General features: G+C 48.3%; 8 protein-coding genes across 10 annotated transcripts; 3 read left to right on the forward strand and 5 right to left on the reverse strand.

Moving 5' to 3' along the window:
• The first annotated feature begins 1,543 nt into the window (after positions 1-1,543).
• Positions 1,544-2,212, forward strand: LOC9632107 (acyl carrier protein). Its single transcript, XM_002966990.3, has 2 exons — positions 1,544-1,806; positions 1,878-2,212. The coding sequence occupies exons 1-2, from the start codon at positions 1,570-1,572 to the stop codon at positions 2,052-2,054; spliced, it is 414 nt and encodes a 137-aa protein (XP_002967036.2). The 5' UTR covers positions 1,544-1,569; the 3' UTR covers positions 2,055-2,212.
• Positions 2,132-3,356, reverse strand: LOC9635412 (oil body-associated protein 2A). Of its 2 annotated transcripts, XM_024672256.1 has the most exons (6): positions 3,115-3,356; positions 2,919-3,054; positions 2,777-2,859; positions 2,607-2,721; positions 2,322-2,558; positions 2,132-2,254 (listed from the first exon to the last, which is right to left on the reverse strand). In XM_024672256.1, exons 1-6 carry the CDS (start codon positions 3,259-3,261, stop codon positions 2,235-2,237), a joined length of 738 nt encoding a protein of 245 aa, XP_024528024.1. In that variant the 5' UTR covers positions 3,262-3,356; the 3' UTR covers positions 2,132-2,234. The 2 variants fall into 2 exon arrangements, with proteins under 2 accessions (XP_024528024.1, XP_002967390.1); XM_002967344.2 differs by having other exon boundaries at positions 2,132-2,558.
• Positions 3,296-5,543, reverse strand: LOC112345458 (sorting nexin 2B-like). 2 transcript variants are annotated; one of them, XM_024672251.1, is made up of 6 exons: positions 4,408-5,543; positions 4,105-4,305; positions 3,784-4,044; positions 3,634-3,720; positions 3,464-3,579; positions 3,296-3,409 (listed from the first exon to the last, which is right to left on the reverse strand). In XM_024672251.1, the coding sequence occupies exons 1-6, from the start codon at positions 5,410-5,412 to the stop codon at positions 3,403-3,405; spliced, it is 1,677 nt and encodes a 558-aa protein (XP_024528019.1). In that variant the 5' UTR covers positions 5,413-5,543; the 3' UTR covers positions 3,296-3,402. The 2 variants fall into 2 exon arrangements, with proteins under 2 accessions (XP_024528019.1, XP_024528020.1); XM_024672252.1 differs by lacking the exon at positions 3,296-3,409 and having other exon boundaries at positions 3,437-3,579; positions 4,408-5,542.
• Positions 5,544-5,594: 51 nt separating this feature from the next.
• On the forward strand, positions 5,595-7,367 carry LOC112345413 (pentatricopeptide repeat-containing protein At4g02750-like). The gene is made up of 2 exons (XM_024672117.1): positions 5,595-6,467; positions 6,624-7,367. Exons 1-2 carry the CDS (start codon positions 5,595-5,597, stop codon positions 7,365-7,367), a joined length of 1,617 nt encoding a protein of 538 aa, XP_024527885.1.
• A 112-nt stretch (positions 7,368-7,479) lies between these two features.
• Positions 7,480-8,805, forward strand: LOC112345414 (pentatricopeptide repeat-containing protein At4g02750-like). Its single transcript, XM_024672118.1, has one exon. The coding sequence runs from the start codon at positions 7,480-7,482 to the stop codon at positions 8,803-8,805; it is 1,326 nt and encodes a 441-aa protein (XP_024527886.1).
• A 64-nt stretch (positions 8,806-8,869) lies between these two features.
• On the reverse strand, positions 8,870-10,183 carry LOC112345459 (cinnamoyl-CoA reductase 1-like). Its single transcript, XM_024672255.1, has 6 exons — positions 10,028-10,183; positions 9,809-9,969; positions 9,564-9,746; positions 9,342-9,504; positions 9,102-9,288; positions 8,870-9,052 (listed from the first exon to the last, which is right to left on the reverse strand). Exons 1-6 carry the CDS (start codon positions 10,134-10,136, stop codon positions 8,908-8,910), a joined length of 948 nt encoding a protein of 315 aa, XP_024528023.1. The 5' UTR covers positions 10,137-10,183; the 3' UTR covers positions 8,870-8,907.
• A 50-nt stretch (positions 10,184-10,233) lies between these two features.
• Positions 10,234-10,933, reverse strand: LOC9632108 (cytochrome P450 CYP736A12). Its single transcript, XM_024672119.1, has 2 exons — positions 10,912-10,933; positions 10,234-10,857 (listed from the first exon to the last, which is right to left on the reverse strand). The coding sequence occupies exon 2, from the start codon at positions 10,804-10,806 to the stop codon at positions 10,234-10,236; it is 573 nt and encodes a 190-aa protein (XP_024527887.1). The 5' UTR covers positions 10,807-10,857; positions 10,912-10,933.
• Positions 10,934-13,368: 2,435 nt separating this feature from the next.
• Positions 13,369-14,965, reverse strand: LOC9632109 (cytochrome P450 71A1). Its single transcript, XM_024672253.1, has 2 exons — positions 14,101-14,965; positions 13,369-14,048 (listed from the first exon to the last, which is right to left on the reverse strand). Exons 1-2 carry the CDS (start codon positions 14,935-14,937, stop codon positions 13,413-13,415), a joined length of 1,473 nt encoding a protein of 490 aa, XP_024528021.1. The 5' UTR covers positions 14,938-14,965; the 3' UTR covers positions 13,369-13,412.
• Positions 14,966-15,117: the final 152 nt, after the last annotated feature.

The raw sequence follows: 15,117 nt of genomic DNA on the forward strand, positions 1-15,117 counted from the left end.
CGGATGTTTCTACTTTTTCTTGTGTTTCTTCTTGACCTTTTCGATCCCTTCGCGGAGTTTCTCTCGAGTTTCTGGCCTGACGAAGCGGGATCCTCCCGTGACAACCGCGGCAGCGTTGTCCGGGCACTCGACCGCGAGAGCGCCCAAAACAAAAGCCCCAATCACACCCAATGCCACATTTCTCCTCGCGCTACTCGGAGGTGCATCCTGCATTGCAGCGCAAAGGCATGCCGGTGATTTGGGCGATAAGATTTTCAAGTAAAGTCTAGAGGACAACCTTGCCTGGCGATGGCGGAGCTAAATCCTTGTGCTTGATTGCAGTAGTGAATGGCTGAATGACACTCACCATGGCGGAGGCTCGCTTGTTGCCAGGATAAAGTACGCTATCTGTAGAAGTATGAGTGAGCGATTCGACGGCCAGGATGGTCTCGGAGTATGATGAGCGGCCTGGATTGGACTAGAAAAGAGCTAGAGGATGAGGAGAAAATCTCTACACGGTTCTAGCCTCTGTCCAAGCATGCCTCGAAATCGAACCAATTGCTTCCCATCAAACGCAACCCTCTGCGACGATGCGTGGTTTCACTCGACACGGAGACTGGAGCCATAAGGTGGTGTAACAGGCTCGGTGGCGACTATGTCTTCTCCTTCATTTGCCGCGACCGGGCAAATCCACCACCAAATTACCCCTGACAACGACTTTGGAAAATCTCAAATGCTCGTCACCATTCGCTTGTTTGGGCTCACGATCACGTATGGGAAACTATAAGTAAACTTAGTCTATACTAGATGATACTAATCAGATGATTGTTCAATAGCTTGCTGGACTTGGTAGCAAGAGTGGAGGAGCAATCTGGGGTTACTTGGCTCCCTCTCTCTGTGGAGATACCAGATCCTGGCTCCCACTAAAGCCGGTGATTCGATCTATGCGTTCTAGCACATAGTTTTACTATGATGATTTTGTGATGTTTTACCATTGGTGCTTTGCTTGATGTGATTTACATATTGATGGACGATGGATGTTCTACTTGTTTTTCTTCTTGACCTCTTCGATCTCCTCGCGGATTTTCTCTCGCGTTTCGGGCCTGACGAAGCGGGATCCTCCCGTGACAACCGCGGCAGCTTTGTCCGGGCGCTCCACCGCGAGAGCCCCCAAAACAAAAGCCCCAATCACACCCAGTGCCACATTTCTCCTGGTGCTATTCGACGCGGGTGGAGAAGCATCCTGCAAAATTATCCATGGCCATGCCAGCGATTTTGGACGATAAGATTTTGGAGTGAAGTCTAGAGCACAACCTTGTGTGGCGATGGCGGAGCTAAATCCTTGTGCTTGATTGCAGCAGCAAATGGCTGAATGGCACTCACCATGGCGGAGGCTCTCTTGTTGCGAGGATAGATAAAGTACGCTATCTGTAGTACATGGAAATCGAAATATATACAGAGATTATACACAAATTATGGGTGAGCGATTCAACGGCCAAGATGGTCTCGGAATAGGCCACGTGATGAGCGGCCTGGATTGGAATAGAATAGGAATGACTCCACTGGGATAAAGAGCTCTAGGGGAAGAAAATGCTGAGAAGAATCGCCGCTCGCGGTGGCTCGCTGCTTCGATCGAGGGCGGCGTTGGCGCCGCCAGTGCCAGCTCCATCGTCCTCTATACACGCCCAGATCGATGCCGGGCGGGGATGGGGATTGCTGGGGCGGCGATGGATGTCCGCCCCTGCGCAAGACGGCATCAGCGAGAAGGAGGCGCTGGACAGGGTGATGATGATCGTCAAGGCGCACCCCAAAGTGAATCCAGCCAAGGTGAGTGATTGATCGATCGAGGATTTGCTTCTCTGGAATTTAGGGTTCATGCGTGTTTTGTCTCCTCGCAGCTCACTCAATCCAGCCATTTCATGAACGATCTGGGTCTGGATAGCTTGGATGTGGTGGAGATTGTGATGGGTTTCGAGGAGGAATTCGTGCTCTACATCCCCGACGAAGTTGCTGATAAGCTCGTCTCGGTTCCAGCAGCGGTGGATTTCGTTGCCAAGCATCCAAAAGCCAAGTAAGAACACCACCTCCACGAAATAAATGGGGGAGGGAAGCTAGAAAAAACCAAACTTTTAGATCTTTGCGAAGAGATAGATGGTGCTGAAAAACCAGGCTTTGGATTTTATTTTGTGGCTGCTGTCCACGAACTTGGGAAGTTGATCACATCTCTGGAGACTTTTGAGAGCTTGAAACAGGATCTACTTCCTTTCCGCGAGTCCTGGAAGTTCCAAGTTTTGATCATCGTCTCTCCCATCACAGCGAAAGCTGAGAGCTTGGATACGGACCTGGAAGAGCCATATCAACTTCCTTGAGCTCCACGACCATGCCTTTGCCGCTAGCCTTCCAGTGATCGGCCAGAGGATCCACACGGGAGAGTCCGGCTATATCTCGTCTCGACTCAGCTCTCTCAGTCGTGGAGATGTTATATTTCTTGTCTCGCGCTTCCACGAGCTTGGAATCAACCGGGCATTCCTCCTGCGGCGACATCATCAGCGCTGGAGGTCCCATTGGAAGCCTGTCACCTGATCACAAGGATAAAAACTCTAGTTTTCCAGGAAAGATGTTCTTGCCTCGATCGAACTGCCAAGTACACCAAAACTTCCCGTATGTTGGCGCCAGCTTGTGGAGTTCCTGCTTTTGGACGGCCTCGGGCACGCCTGGGTGGACCCAAAGCCCGGTCTTGATCTAACGAGAGAAGCAGCTTCCCGCTTAGTTTTCCAGGAAAAGAGAATGAAATTACCTCGTGAGAATGAGAATGCCAAAGCTTCTTTTCCTCGTCTGGCAGCGTTACAAAGATGCGATCCGAGACAATGTACTCCACTCCTGAACTCAAACCAGGCGTGAGTAACGGACGAAAAAGAAAGAAAGAAAATCTCGCTTGCCTATGAGACGAGCCTGAGAGTCGTCTCGATCGAAGACCAGGCACTGGGTGAAGTCCTCGTTGACACGAGAAGCATAGTGATGGGTTTCAATCTGCCGCTTCATATCGTGGGAGTAGAACGCAAAGGTACAGATGTGCTGCAGGAGAATTAACATCCAAAGAACTCTGAGAAAAATCACACCTTTGACAAAGCTTACCTCTTGAATCTGCTTCACTGGCTCGAGGGACTGGAGCATATCGGCACCCTTCTCCATTATCTTGGACATCATCGTGGTGGGCTTTCCAGGAACATCATCCGGCGAACTTGGGATCTGTCCAGCCGGTACCTTGTCGCACGAAGCCATTCGATCGACGCTGCTGTGCTACAACGCTAGATTGCTTTCCTCCTCTACCCTCGTTTGCTCTTCCTTCTTCAAGGAATAAGATCCATGCACTTGACACTTGTGCTATCTTGCATGCTGCCACGTGCCTGTTTTGCCTGGTTTTTATCTCCTGACAAAACATCAAAGCTTCCTCCCAAGAGTGCAAAGATATGAGTTGCATTACCCATGGAACGATAGATTGGATTTGAAAATGGGCGAATCTACACGCCTGCCGGAGTACTCAGCAGACTCCTCCGCTACTCGGGTCCATTCTTTTGCAATTCTCTCAGCGTAGCCGACCTGGAATGCAAAAGAGCAATGATCAGTTGGAATAGAAAAACCTCTTCATCCAACCTGAGACTGGACAAACCCGTGAATCATATTAAAAAATTCGCTTTGCTTTGTTCCTTCCAAACGCTCAATCTCTGTCCGGTTGTGATCCTGAGAGACAGGCTTCGAGGGTCAGAAAGAGCGACAACGTAAAAGCAACAGAGAAATCGAGACCTTGATTTGGTTGTACTTTTGTTGAGCACACTCACAGGCTTCCTCAGTCATTCTTATAGAGTCTTTCAAATCGTCGATCTTCTTGTTCCTGCCTTTATCCCCTCCAAAAACTTTTGACGCCGCAGCGCTATGCTTTTCAGCGCGTGCATGCATGATAGAGATATCCGATAGCAAAGTCTGCACAGTTAGCAGCGCATTGTCGCGGTCCGCAAATGCATATTGAGCCGACTGCAGTACTGCAAGGTGCTCGTGAAGATAGTCCTATGCAGCAAAAAAAACGTCAAGTTCTCGAGCGAGAAAAAGAAAAAAACGAAAACATACCAGATGTCTTTCGGCTTGCGCATTTGATGCTCTTTGGCCTCTGCTCGATCTCACGACTGCGGTAGCTAGGCGCCGCACGTCTGCTCCATGGGGTTTATTGGGTGCCTGCTGCGTTTCCAACTTGGCCAGTTTCATAAACGAAAGTCCCACATCCCCCAGCACGGAGGCAAGATTTTTCTGAGCCTTGGTGAATGCATCAGCCTGTGTTTCACACACAACATCAAATGAGAAAACGAATAACGGGAGAGAAAGGAAAGATCGGAGAATCAGATAAAGCAAGGAAAAGAAAAAGTGTAAACTTGCCTGCTGTGAAGCATGAGCTAGCCGCCGCTCACACTCCCGGAGATGCTCCTTCTTCTCCACAAACTCCTTGTCCTCCTCAACCACGGGAGGTCTGCTTGCCCCCCAGTCATTCGTCACAGACTGCCTGAGCTCCTTGAACAGTCTCAGCAAATCCCTGCCACCTTTCGCAGAGTGCACCACCTCCTGCGGATTCACCGCCGCCGGGCCATCGCCAAAGAGCTGCCGTGGAAGCTTGGCAGCACCGTCGAGCATCCTCGACGCCACATCCAGCGTCGGAACCATCGGGAGCTTGGCCTTGGAAACTATGAAAGTCCTGAGCTCCTCGCTCTTTCTCAACACTGAGTGAGAGGCCAGCCGGCGCAAGTAGCGCTCGATCCCCAGCCGCCGCTGCTCGATGAAGTTGTGCTTGTCCATGATCTGGCTCTCCACGATGCTCTTGTCCGGCCGGGCCGGGATGAAGTAGCCACGGTACTTCTCCACCAGGCTATCGGCAAGAGCAACGATGTCCTTGAATCTCCTCCTCACGTTGTGCTCGCTCTTCCCATACTCTGGCATGTTTGTTCTAGCGCTGACGAGATAAGTCACGAAGTAGCTCCCACCTGGGATGAGCGAGCTCGCGGAATCGGCCTCCTTCTGGGGCTGCGTGACGATAATGTTTAAGAATTCTCCCTCGGAGCTGGATTGCAGCTGGTGGATCAATCGCTCCCCCCCGGCAGTGCTCGTGATTCTAGCCGAAGAAGCATCTTCCAATCTGTCGTCATCGTCGTCGTCGTCGTCGTCGTTGGTTTCCTTGGAGAATTCTAGCTCTTCTTCCTGGGAATCCTCGCGGCCCAGCGGATGAGCAAGAGGATCCACCGGCGACGCGACCAAGCTATAGGTGCTGTTCGAATTGGACCGGCTGGATTCCTCCTCGTCCCTGTCAGCTAGGAGAGGATCCATGGTCAAGCTCTCCACCGAGTACCTGCGATCTGGATCCAGGGGATGGCCGCCGCTGTCGTCCATCATCGCCGCGCTAGGGCTTTGACTCGCCAGGCGATCGATCAACCGACCAGCGCGCGCGGCACGGCACAACAACACTCACAATGTGGATCAATGAGCTCCCCAGCGCATGGGATCGCCTCTCCTGGACGAGAAAGGGGCAACCCTAGTTCTCCCATGGAATAAAACACGAATCTGATAGATCCCAGATGGGTACGGATACCTCCTCCTTGTACGGCACCGCTAGGGACGCTCTCCTCCGCGAGCTTAGGATATGCAAGAGCCTCGATCACCTCCGCGAGCTCCACTCGCGCAGCAAACTCCTCGATTCCGACGTCTATGCCTCCAATCTCTTGCTCCAAATCTATGGCAATTGGGGCGCTGTGACGGACGCGCGCCGCCTCTTCGATCGCATCCAGCCCAAGAACGCATTCACCTGGGCGGCAATGCTTGCGACTTACGCCCGCAATGGGCACCTCGCCCAGGCAAGATCTATGTACGAGGCGATGCCCAATTGGAGCCTTGTGATCTGGAATGTGATGCTCGCAGCGTTTGCCAGGAACAAGGATCTCGATGGCGCCAGACAGATTTTCAGTTCGATGCGTGAGAAGGATGTTGTGTCTTGGACCACCATGCTATCAGCATTTGCCGTCAATGGGTATTTGCTAGAAGCCCAAACCGTGTTTGAGGCTATGCCCGAGAGGAACTTGGTGACGTGGAACTCCATGCTGGCGGCGTACGTGCGAGGCAGCCGTACGGACGAGGCCGGTTCATTGTTCGATTCTATGCCCGAGCGGGATATCGTGTCGTGGACGACTATGCTAATGGCATATGCCCAAGCCGGGTATCTGTTAAAGTCCGAGCATCTCTTCAAAAAGATTCCGGAATATGACCTAGTATCGTCCAATGCCATGCTCTCGTGCTACTGCCAAATCGGAGAGATAGATTTAGCCGAACGAGTTTTTGATGGAATGAAAGAGAAGAATATCTTCTCTTGGAACACAATTCTAGCGGGATATGCCCACTGTGGGCATAATGCTATGATAGCAAAGGTTCTAGAGAATATGCCCGAGCTAGACACGGTATCCTGGAATTCCGTACTGGGCGGACACACGCACAATGGAGACGTAATCAAAGCCAGTGTTGTTTTTGAATCCATGCAAACAAAGAATCTGATATCGTGGACGACGATGCTAACAGCATATGCCCAAAACGGGCATCTTGAGGAATCCAAGCAGCTCTTTGATTCGATGGAGGAATGGGACGTTGTGGCCTGCAATGCGATGCTCACGGCATATGCCCAAAGCGGGAGCACCCACGAATCTTTGCTCTTTTACGTCCGCATGCCATTCAGGAACACAGCCTCGTACAATGCGTTGATGGTTCTGTACGCTCGAGCTTGTGATCTTCACGGAGCAAAGAGAGTTTTCGATCGGATCGAGCCAGATCCTGACATGCTCTCATGGAATTCCCTGCTCTCGATCAATGTTCGCAGCGGAAACCACGAGATTTTCAGCTCCTTGAACATCAGTGGCCGGAATCCGGACGATGTTTCCTGCATTTGTATCCTTATGACTTGCAGCCATGCCGGAGACCTGAAAGCTGGGATTTCGTGCTTTTGTTCCATCCATTGGGACTATGAACTGGAGGCAAGCAAGCAACACTTTAGCGGTATGATCGATCTCCTCGCACGAAGTGGCTACATTGAAGAGGCAAGAGATTTGATCGCCACCATGCCTTTTGTTCCCGATTCCTTGGACTGGACGTGTTTGCTCGCCGCTTGTAAGAGCCACAAGCAAAGAGAGATCCGGGCTGGGGTGGCGAAAGAGCTCCTCGAGCTCAAATCCGACCACACTGCGGCTTATCTCTTGCTAGCCAATGCGTTCTCGAACGAGTTTCATAGCCATGGGCCTGTGAACGCGGAAGAGAAAAAGGTGGTGGCTGGCAGATCGATCATATTGAGGCATGCAGGCGAGGAATGAAACTTTGGAGGCGATAAGGGTCTGTAGAGACCTCCCAGCAGCTCGTGAGATTCATGCTCGTCTGAGCGATTCGCTGAAATACGAGGTTTACTTGTGTAACCTGGTGGTCGAAATGTATGGGAGATGTGGGAGCCCAAGTTCTGCTCGTCAGGTGTTTGATTCGATCCGTCGAAAGAACTTGTTTTCCTGGGTTTTGATGCTTAGTGCATATGCCCGGAACTGGCATCTACAGGAATGCGGGTTATTATTTGGTTCCATGCCAGAGCAAAACCTCGTATCTTGGACAATCATGCTAGTAGCACACTCCCAATCCGGAAATGTTGATAAATCTCGTGTAATGTTTCTTGGCATGCCCGAGCATGATCTTGTCGCCTGGAATGCGATGCTTACAGTGTATGCCCGTGAAGGGCATATCTACGAGGCATCGAGAATCTATGACGGCATGCAAGAACGCAATGTTGTTTCCACGACCGCTTTGCTTTCAGCATTTGTGTCAAATGAACAAATAAGGGAGGCGGAGGAGTATTTCGAAAGTAAGATGCCAGAATGGAATCTGGTTTCGTGGAACTCCTTGCTGAGCGCGTATGCCCAGGTTGGGTATACACGCGAGGCTGAGGCTTTGTTTGCGGAAATGCCCGAGGTTGACGTCGTTTCGTGGACGTGCATGATGGTGTTGTATGCCCGGAACCAGCAGCTCGAGAATTCAATGAGGATTTTTACAATGATTCCGGACAAAGATAGTGCCTGCTGGAATGCATTTCTATCTCAAGTGAGGTGGGAAGGAAAGTTGGAGTCATTGACAGGAGGGAATGTGGTCTCATCAACGTGTTTGCTCTCTTCGTATGCCCGGCACGGGTACCTTGATCAAACGAAGAATGTGTTTGATTTCATGCAGGAGAGAAACATATTTTCGTGGAATGCCATGCTAGCAAGCTACGCTAGATCTGGTTCTTGCGAAATGGAGAAATTCTTTTATCAAATGCCGCAGAGAGACTTAGTGTCGTGGAACACTTTTCTATCTGCATATACCGAGAAAGGGCATACTGATAAAGCTACGAAACTCTTAGAAAGGCTTCCAACAAAAGACCTTGTGTCTTGGAACTCCTTGATGGTCGCGTTTGCTCGAAAGGGACGATGGCTGGAGACCAAAGATCTCTTTCGGAAGATGGTTTTCACTGAAATGCCAAACGACATAACTTTGGCTGGAATCTTGCTTGTTGGCAACCACGCCGGGGCTTTTTCGTGGGTTTGCTCTTGTTTTGGATCCATGCGCACCGATTTTGGGATTGACGCGTCGAAGCAGCACTTTGCCAGCGTTGTGGACACTCTCTCACGAGGCGGATACGTAAAAGAGGCATGGGATCTTGTCGATGACATGCCGTTCTTGCCAGACGAGTTTGATTGGGCATCGCTTTCGCGTTGTCGGCAGAGCTTTTGACAAAAGAGAAAGATTGTTCTTGCGTTTCAAATTGAAAGTTTGACAAAAAGCTTGATACCAATCCTTTGAAAGTTCGTGAATTTTATTGAAAAGAACCTTGATTTACATGAAACCTTTGTCGTCAAGGCAGCTTATTGTGTCGACCAGTGTCTGCTCGTATGGTATTGTCTCCTTGATCAAGCTCAAAAGCTTGTCATTCTTGGTGAGCTCTGGAGCAATTCCACCCACGGGCTGGCTCTCATCGCACCTAGAGAAGAAGATCATATACATGGACTGTGGAGAGAAAATCGACTTACTGGAGCTCGGGATTGCAGTGTTGCGGGAATTTCTTGGCCAGGACGCTGACGACGTCCTTGTAGTGAATGCAATGCGCAAAGCAAAAGTATCGCCCGGACGCCGCCTCGTTTTCCAAAGCCACAATGTGAGATTCCGCGACGTCTCTCACGTCTACCAGTCGAATCCATGAATTTGGAATGCTCGATCCTGGATAAGAAAAAAAAAGAGTTTTTTGTTTTCTTCCGCTGTGAGCTTTATACCTTTGATGATATTCTTGAGAGCCTCCACCGTGGTGTTGGAGGTGGGCTGTAAGATCGGGCCAAAAACCATCACCGGACAGATGACAATCAAGTCGAGGCCTTTCTCCTTTGCAAACTTCCATGCCAGCTTCTCGGATTCGGTCTTGGCGAGCGAGTACCACGACTGTTTCGATTCACAGAAAGATCAATCAAATACGAAGAGCTCTCGCTTTAGTTTCTTACCTTCCATTCCTTGCAAGCTTCCGAGTCGCTCCAGCAGCTCTCGTCCACCACCTTATCTTTGGGCCTGTTTGGATCGGCAACAATGGCTGCTCCGGAAGAAGTCATCACCACCCTCTGGACTTTCTCGTTGGAGCAAGCAGTCATCACGTTTTCGGTGCCTTGAATCGCAGGACCCAAAACATCCTAGCAACGAAAAGAAACTCGTGAGCGAGATTTAGGAGGAGAAAGAGATGAGAATACCATACATCTGGATTGTCGAATTGGAAGGCCACAGGACAAGCTGTGTGGAAGACTCCATGGCAGCCGCGAAACGCCGGCAGCAGTGATTCATAGCTCAGGAGATCGGCCTTGAAAAGTGTGAGGCGCTCCTTTGCTCCATCCAGCCCCAAGAGATGGCCGCATTTTTCTGCTCGATTTGCCGGTCGATCAGTCAGGATCTTCTTATAACTCGCTAGATCTTTTACCTGGGTTTCTCACCGTGCCACGAACTGTGTAGCCCCTTTGGAGGAGCTTGCACACGATCCAGGAGGCGATGAAGCCATTGGCTCCCGTGACGCAAACGATCTTGCCCATCGTATAAACGTACAGCTGTATAGAGGATATTTCTTGAGTTAACCAATTAGATAAAAAATATTCCAGAGGGCTTTATTCATTCATCCATTCAGATAACTTAAGTTTTAAGATTGTCAAAGACACACTGCTCAAGCCTTGGTGATACTTGGGCTTGATGAACAACATCCGCAATAACATTGATGACACTGTCAAGGGACAACTTTCCATCTGGAAATCTCCAGTCAAACCCATGGATCAAGTTTGAGAGCACCAACTGGACGTTCCGCAGCCCAAGAGGAAGCCCTGGACAACCTCGCTTTCCTGATCCAAACGGAAGCAACTCAAAGTCATGGCCATAGACGTTGGTATTGCTGCCAACAAATCTCCAAGGCTTGAACTTGTCGGGATCATTTGGCCAAGCCTGGGAGTCCCTTCCAATCGCGTATGCGTTGATGACCACTGTCGCCTTTGCTGGAATCTCAAAGCCGGCGACTATTCGAGGCTCCGGGGACGTGTGTGGGATCATAAGGGGCAGCGGGGGATGGAGACGAAATGTCTCCTTGATAACAGCGTTGACGAGCTCCAGCTTCGCCAAGTCAGACTCCTCCACCATTCGATCTCGCCCAACCACGCTTTCAATCTCTTGCTGGAGTTTCTCCATCCACTCGGGATTGTGGAGAAGCTCGGCCATAGCCCATTCAATCACGGTTGACGATGTCTCGGAGCCACCAAGAAGTAAGTCCTAGTAAAGAACCACAAAGAGTTAGCTCGCTCAAATCAAGAGTTTTGAGCTTACTATGAGCAAGGCTTTGAGGTACTCGGGCTCGTGCCTTCGTCATCTCCACAAAGTCGGGAACTTCTCCGGGTCTTTGCTCGCTCAAAACTTTGTCCAGGAATGCATCCATCTTGCAGTGAGCTTGTTTGCAGCGGGCTATGCTCCAGTCGAGCCAGCTGATACTGGGGAAGTAATCGGCCAAGGAAAAACTTCCGGCTGACTCTAGCAATTCGTCAATGACCTCCACAAACTCCCGCGCCTCTGGATCATCGCTGGAAGCTTTGGATCCAAAGTAAGTCTTGTTCATAAGGATGCGAGTCATGACATTGAAGCTCAGTGATCTCAGCTTGCCTCGCAATGGCACCGGTTGATCCCCCTTGGAAGCCTTGGAGAGCTCGGCAGTAAGATCCCACAGCTCGTCCCGGATGATTTTGGTGAAGGAGGTGACCCTCCTGGCCGTGAAGAGCTCCATGGAACACATCCTCCTAATATTCTTGTGGTACTCACCCTCGCCTGTAGTTATACATAGCGATCTCGACGGACACTGTGTGCGAATGCCGCATCGTGGGTTTTGAGGAACTCCTTGGCCATGGATGAACTGGAAACTACAAAGAGTGGCACGGATCCCAGGCGCAAGTACATGGGGGCTCCAAACTTCTTGGAGAGGTGATAGAGTGAGATATGGGGGAGCCTTCCCAGGAGATGGAAGTGGCCGATGAGAGGCAAAGCTCTAGGGCCTGGGGGAAGCTTGACGCGCTTGCTCCACATCCATTGCGTGATAAAAAGCAGAGCAGTTAGAGCGACAATCACTAACAACATTCTCAGTCTAACTCTTTTTTCTTTAGTGTTGGTGTCAACTTTTTAAAGTGAAGAGAGCCTAGAATAACTTAGAAGAGTGGTTCTCGTGATTCAAAGTTGTGGGGAGAATAAATTGTCCTCCTGTAGCTAAAAGTCTTAGGCACTACTGAAAGTTGTGAGAATCTTTGAAGCTAGAAGTCCAATCTTTGCTATCACCTATGCAAGAGAAATAGGCTTTTAAGAATTTTAACTCTCTAAAGATGATTGAGTTTGTACACTCATACTTTAGCCCAAGGAAAATCTCTCATTTTGATATATCATCTTGAATGAAAGGAATTGACTTAATGATAATTGATAAAATGTAAATGTGCTTATTGAGGAGTATATTTATTATTATTGATTAAAATAGTAACCAAACCCAACCTTTTGTTCATGGGATTTAAATTCAAAACATGTTATATGGGCATCTTTAGCTTTTACAGTGAATGCTAAACAAGTGGCAAAACTCTATTTCTATGAAATATTATGGGTTCATGAACTTTCAAAGAGATAATCTTGAATAAAGATTTGAGGTTTATGGGAAAATTTTGGGGCACACATTCCAGTTGTTTGGTATTAAATTAAAGTTTAATACAACTTATCATCTTCAAACATATGGGCAAACCATATGTATAATTGCTCAAGTTGAGGATTATTTGGAATATTATGTCATAACGGTTTAATGTAATTAGGTTGAGCATTTGGACATAATAAAAATCTATTATAATAATAAATTTCACAACATTATTGGTTATTCTTTATAGGAGATGCTACAATGAAATACTCATGGGTTCCTCAATAGATCATTATTCTGAAACTAATGTCTTGAAATGTTAGCCTACCCATTGAGACTTATGCAAAACAACTAAACTAAAGTTAATCTAAGGCAACTAAGGAAATGGGCAAAACTCAAAATAGGTATCAATGTATTAGCACTACTGAATATAATGTATTAGGCTAATTGTGGTTATGAATGTTAAGGGGTATTTGTTTTGGAAGCTATTACAAAGATATTGTTAGGCCTTATTCGGTGTTAAAAAGATGGTGATATATCTTGTAAGTTGAATCTTCTAGATGAATTATCTTGTGCATATGATGTGTTTCATGTTAATTTATTGGCATCATATCATACTCAAAATGTTTAATATAAATTTATTCTATATTCTCTATTCTTTAGTACTTTAGTAGTTTCATTGTCTTCACTTTTCTTGCCAATGAACTTTTTGACAGTTTAAACATTCTGATATTAATAACTCACTCTAATTTATAACACATATAAGAAGTTAAAGTTCAGACAAGTAGAACTATATCTTTTAATTTCGTAGGAACTAACATGATAAACCTTAAACCATGGATTTTTTGTTTGCTTAAACAAACCTATAGGGACTAAGATGGTAGTGAATATACCTAGAATATATTTGAATATTCTATAATAATTTACCATCTAACAGTTGTTATTCATTTAGATTAATCTTGTATTTATAATTTATAAAAATGTTTATAATTTGTAAACTTTTTAAAACCCTTTCTAGTATATTCTTTTTTATTTCTATCATCTAATAGTTGATATTTAGTCTTGTGTTTATAAATTACAAACACATATAAACTTATAAACTTATAAACGTTATTTGATCAATTGAATTAATAAATAAAAATAACATTACTATTAAGCATTTGCAACATTATTATGCTGCAAGAGTGTCAAAAGCACACTGCTGAAGTCTTCGGGAAACATGGGCCACAACAGCATCTGCAACAGTATCAACCAATCCAGGGCCACTGTCAAGGGACAGCTTCCTTGTATCTTCTGGAAACCTCCAGTCAAACCCATGGATCAAGTTTGAGAGCACCAACTGGACGTTCCGCAGCCCAAGAGGAAGCCCTGGACAACCTCGCTTTCCTGATCCAAACGGAAGCAACTCAAAGTCATGGCCATAGACGTTGATATTGCTACCAACAAATCTCCCAGGCTTGAACTTGTCGGGATCATTTGGCCAAGCCTGGGAGTCCCTTCCAATCGCGTATGCGTTGATGAGCACTGTCGCCTTTGCTGGAATCTCAAAGCCCGCAACCAGTCGAGGCTCCGGGGATGTGTGTGGGACCAGCAGCCCCAGCGGGGGATGGAGACGAAATGTCTCCTTGATAACAGCGTTGACAAGCTCCAGCTTCGCCAAGTCCGACTCTTCCACCATTCGATCTCGCCCAACCACGATTTCAATCTCTTGCTGAAGTTTTTCTATCCATTCAGGATTGTGGAGAAGCTCGGCCATAGCCCATTCAGTCGTGGTTGACGATGTCTCGGAGCCAGCAATAAGTAAATCCTAGGCGAGCAAAGAGAGACTTAGCGCGATCAAACGAAGAGTTTTCACTTACCATGAGCAACGCTTTGAGAGTCTGGATCTGGTCGGGGCCGTTGACTCGCGCCTTTGTCATCTCCACAAAGTCTGGAATTTCTCCAGGCCTTTGCTCATCCAAAACATTCTCCAGGAACGCATCCATCTTCCCGTAAGCTCGTCTACACCGGCGGGCTATGCTCCGGTCGAGCCAGCCGATACTGGGGAAATAATCTTCTATGGCGAACGCCCCCACTGCCGCTAGCACCTCGTCAATCGTCTCCAAAAAATCCCGCGCCTCTTGGCCACCACCGCCGGAAGCCTTGGATCCGAAGAAAGTCTTGTTCATGAGGATCCGAGTCATGACATTGAAGCTCAGTGCTCTCAGCTTGCCTCGCAGTGCCACTGGTTGATCCGCCTTGGAAGCATTGGTGAGCTCGGCAGTGAGGTCCCACAGCTCGTCCCGGATGATTTTGGTGAAGGAGGTGACCCTCCTGGCCGTGAAGAGCTCCATGGAGCACATCCGCCGAAGGTTCTTGTGGTACTCACCCTCCGAGAAAGATATGGTCTTGTAGCTATACACGGCCACTTTGGGTGGCCTGTGCGCGAATGCTGCATCGTGGGTCTTGAGGAACTCCCTGGCCATGGCAGGACTGGAAATCACAATGAGTGGCACGGATCCCAGGCGCAAGTACATGAGGGGTCCGAACTTCTTGGAGAGGTGATAGAGTGAGATCTGGGGGATCCTTCCCAGGAGATGGAAGTGGCCGATGAGAGGCAAAGCTCTTGGACCTGGGGGAAGATTGGCGCGCTTGCTCCACATCCATTGCGTGACAAAGAACACAAGAGCTAGAACGAGGACAGTCGCGAACAACATTCTTAATCTTACTAATCTTTTCTTGAGAGTGTTGTGTCGAACCTTAGCTGCCTTTTTTAATGTGAAAGTAATAGAACTGAGCTTTAGGACTTGGAAGAGTGGTTGCCACTCTTTTGAACGATTCAAGGGAGCTATTTGCTGCTGGAAATTTAGATCCGGGAGGAGCGGTTCGCGCGCGCA

This window comes from Selaginella moellendorffii, unplaced genomic scaffold, assembly GCF_000143415.4.
Source record: "Selaginella moellendorffii unplaced genomic scaffold, v1.0 SELMOscaffold_8, whole genome shotgun sequence".
In the NCBI taxonomy this organism is placed as follows: domain Eukaryota; kingdom Viridiplantae; phylum Streptophyta; class Lycopodiopsida; order Selaginellales; family Selaginellaceae; genus Selaginella; species Selaginella moellendorffii.

What these genes read in the sequence shown, in the direction of transcription:
- LOC9632107 (XM_002966990.3), top strand. Translation starts at nt 1,570, where the DNA reads ATGCTGAGAAGAATCGCCGCTCGCGGTGGCTCGCTGCTTCGATCGAGG. An exon ending in CCAAAGTGAATCCAGCCAAG is followed by an intron (nt 1,807 to 1,877) that starts GTGAGTGATTGA and finishes GTCTCCTCGCAG; the next exon opens with CTCACTCAATCCAGCCATTT.
- LOC9632108 (XM_024672119.1), bottom strand. Translation starts at nt 10,806, where the DNA reads ATGGCCGAGCTTCTCCACAATCCCGAGTGGATGGAGAAACTCCAGCAA.
- LOC112345458 (XM_024672251.1), bottom strand. Translation starts at nt 5,412, where the DNA reads ATGATGGACGACAGCGGCGGCCATCCCCTGGATCCAGATCGCAGGTAC. An exon ending in CGCAAGCCGAAAGACATCTG is followed by an intron (nt 4,045 to 4,104) that starts GTATGTTTTCGT and finishes TTTGCTGCATAG; the next exon opens with GACTATCTTCACGAGCACCT. An exon ending in ACGGGTTTGTCCAGTCTCAG is followed by an intron (nt 3,580 to 3,633) that starts GTTGGATGAAGA and finishes TTTGCATTCCAG; the next exon opens with GTCGGCTACGCTGAGAGAAT.
- LOC112345414 (XM_024672118.1), top strand. Translation starts at nt 7,480, where the DNA reads ATGTATGGGAGATGTGGGAGCCCAAGTTCTGCTCGTCAGGTGTTTGAT.
- LOC9632109 (XM_024672253.1), bottom strand. Translation starts at nt 14,937, where the DNA reads ATGTTGTTCGCGACTGTCCTCGTTCTAGCTCTTGTGTTCTTTGTCACG. An exon ending in CTCTCAAAGCGTTGCTCATG is followed by an intron (nt 14,049 to 14,100) that starts GTAAGTGAAAAC and finishes TTGCTCGCCTAG; the next exon opens with GATTTACTTATTGCTGGCTC.
- LOC112345459 (XM_024672255.1), bottom strand. Translation starts at nt 10,136, where the DNA reads ATGGGCAAGATCGTTTGCGTCACGGGAGCCAATGGCTTCATCGCCTCC. An exon ending in TCCAATTCGACAATCCAGAT is followed by an intron (nt 9,747 to 9,808) that starts GTATGGTATTCT and finishes TTTCGTTGCTAG; the next exon opens with GATGTTTTGGGTCCTGCGAT. An exon ending in TCTCAAGAATATCATCAAAG is followed by an intron (nt 9,289 to 9,341) that starts GTATAAAGCTCA and finishes TTTCTTATCCAG; the next exon opens with GATCGAGCATTCCAAATTCA.
- LOC112345413 (XM_024672117.1), top strand. Translation starts at nt 5,595, where the DNA reads ATGGGTACGGATACCTCCTCCTTGTACGGCACCGCTAGGGACGCTCTC. An exon ending in ATATGCCCGAGCTAGACACG is followed by an intron (nt 6,468 to 6,623) that starts GTATCCTGGAAT and finishes GAATCCAAGCAG; the next exon opens with CTCTTTGATTCGATGGAGGA.
- LOC9635412 (XM_002967344.2), bottom strand. Translation starts at nt 3,261, where the DNA reads ATGGCTTCGTGCGACAAGGTACCGGCTGGACAGATCCCAAGTTCGCCG. An exon ending in GGCATTCTCATTCTCACGAG is followed by an intron (nt 2,722 to 2,776) that starts GTAATTTCATTC and finishes TTCTCTCGTTAG; the next exon opens with ATCAAGACCGGGCTTTGGGT. An exon ending in TACTTGGCAGTTCGATCGAG is followed by an intron (nt 2,559 to 2,606) that starts GCAAGAACATCT and finishes CCTTGTGATCAG; the next exon opens with GTGACAGGCTTCCAATGGGA.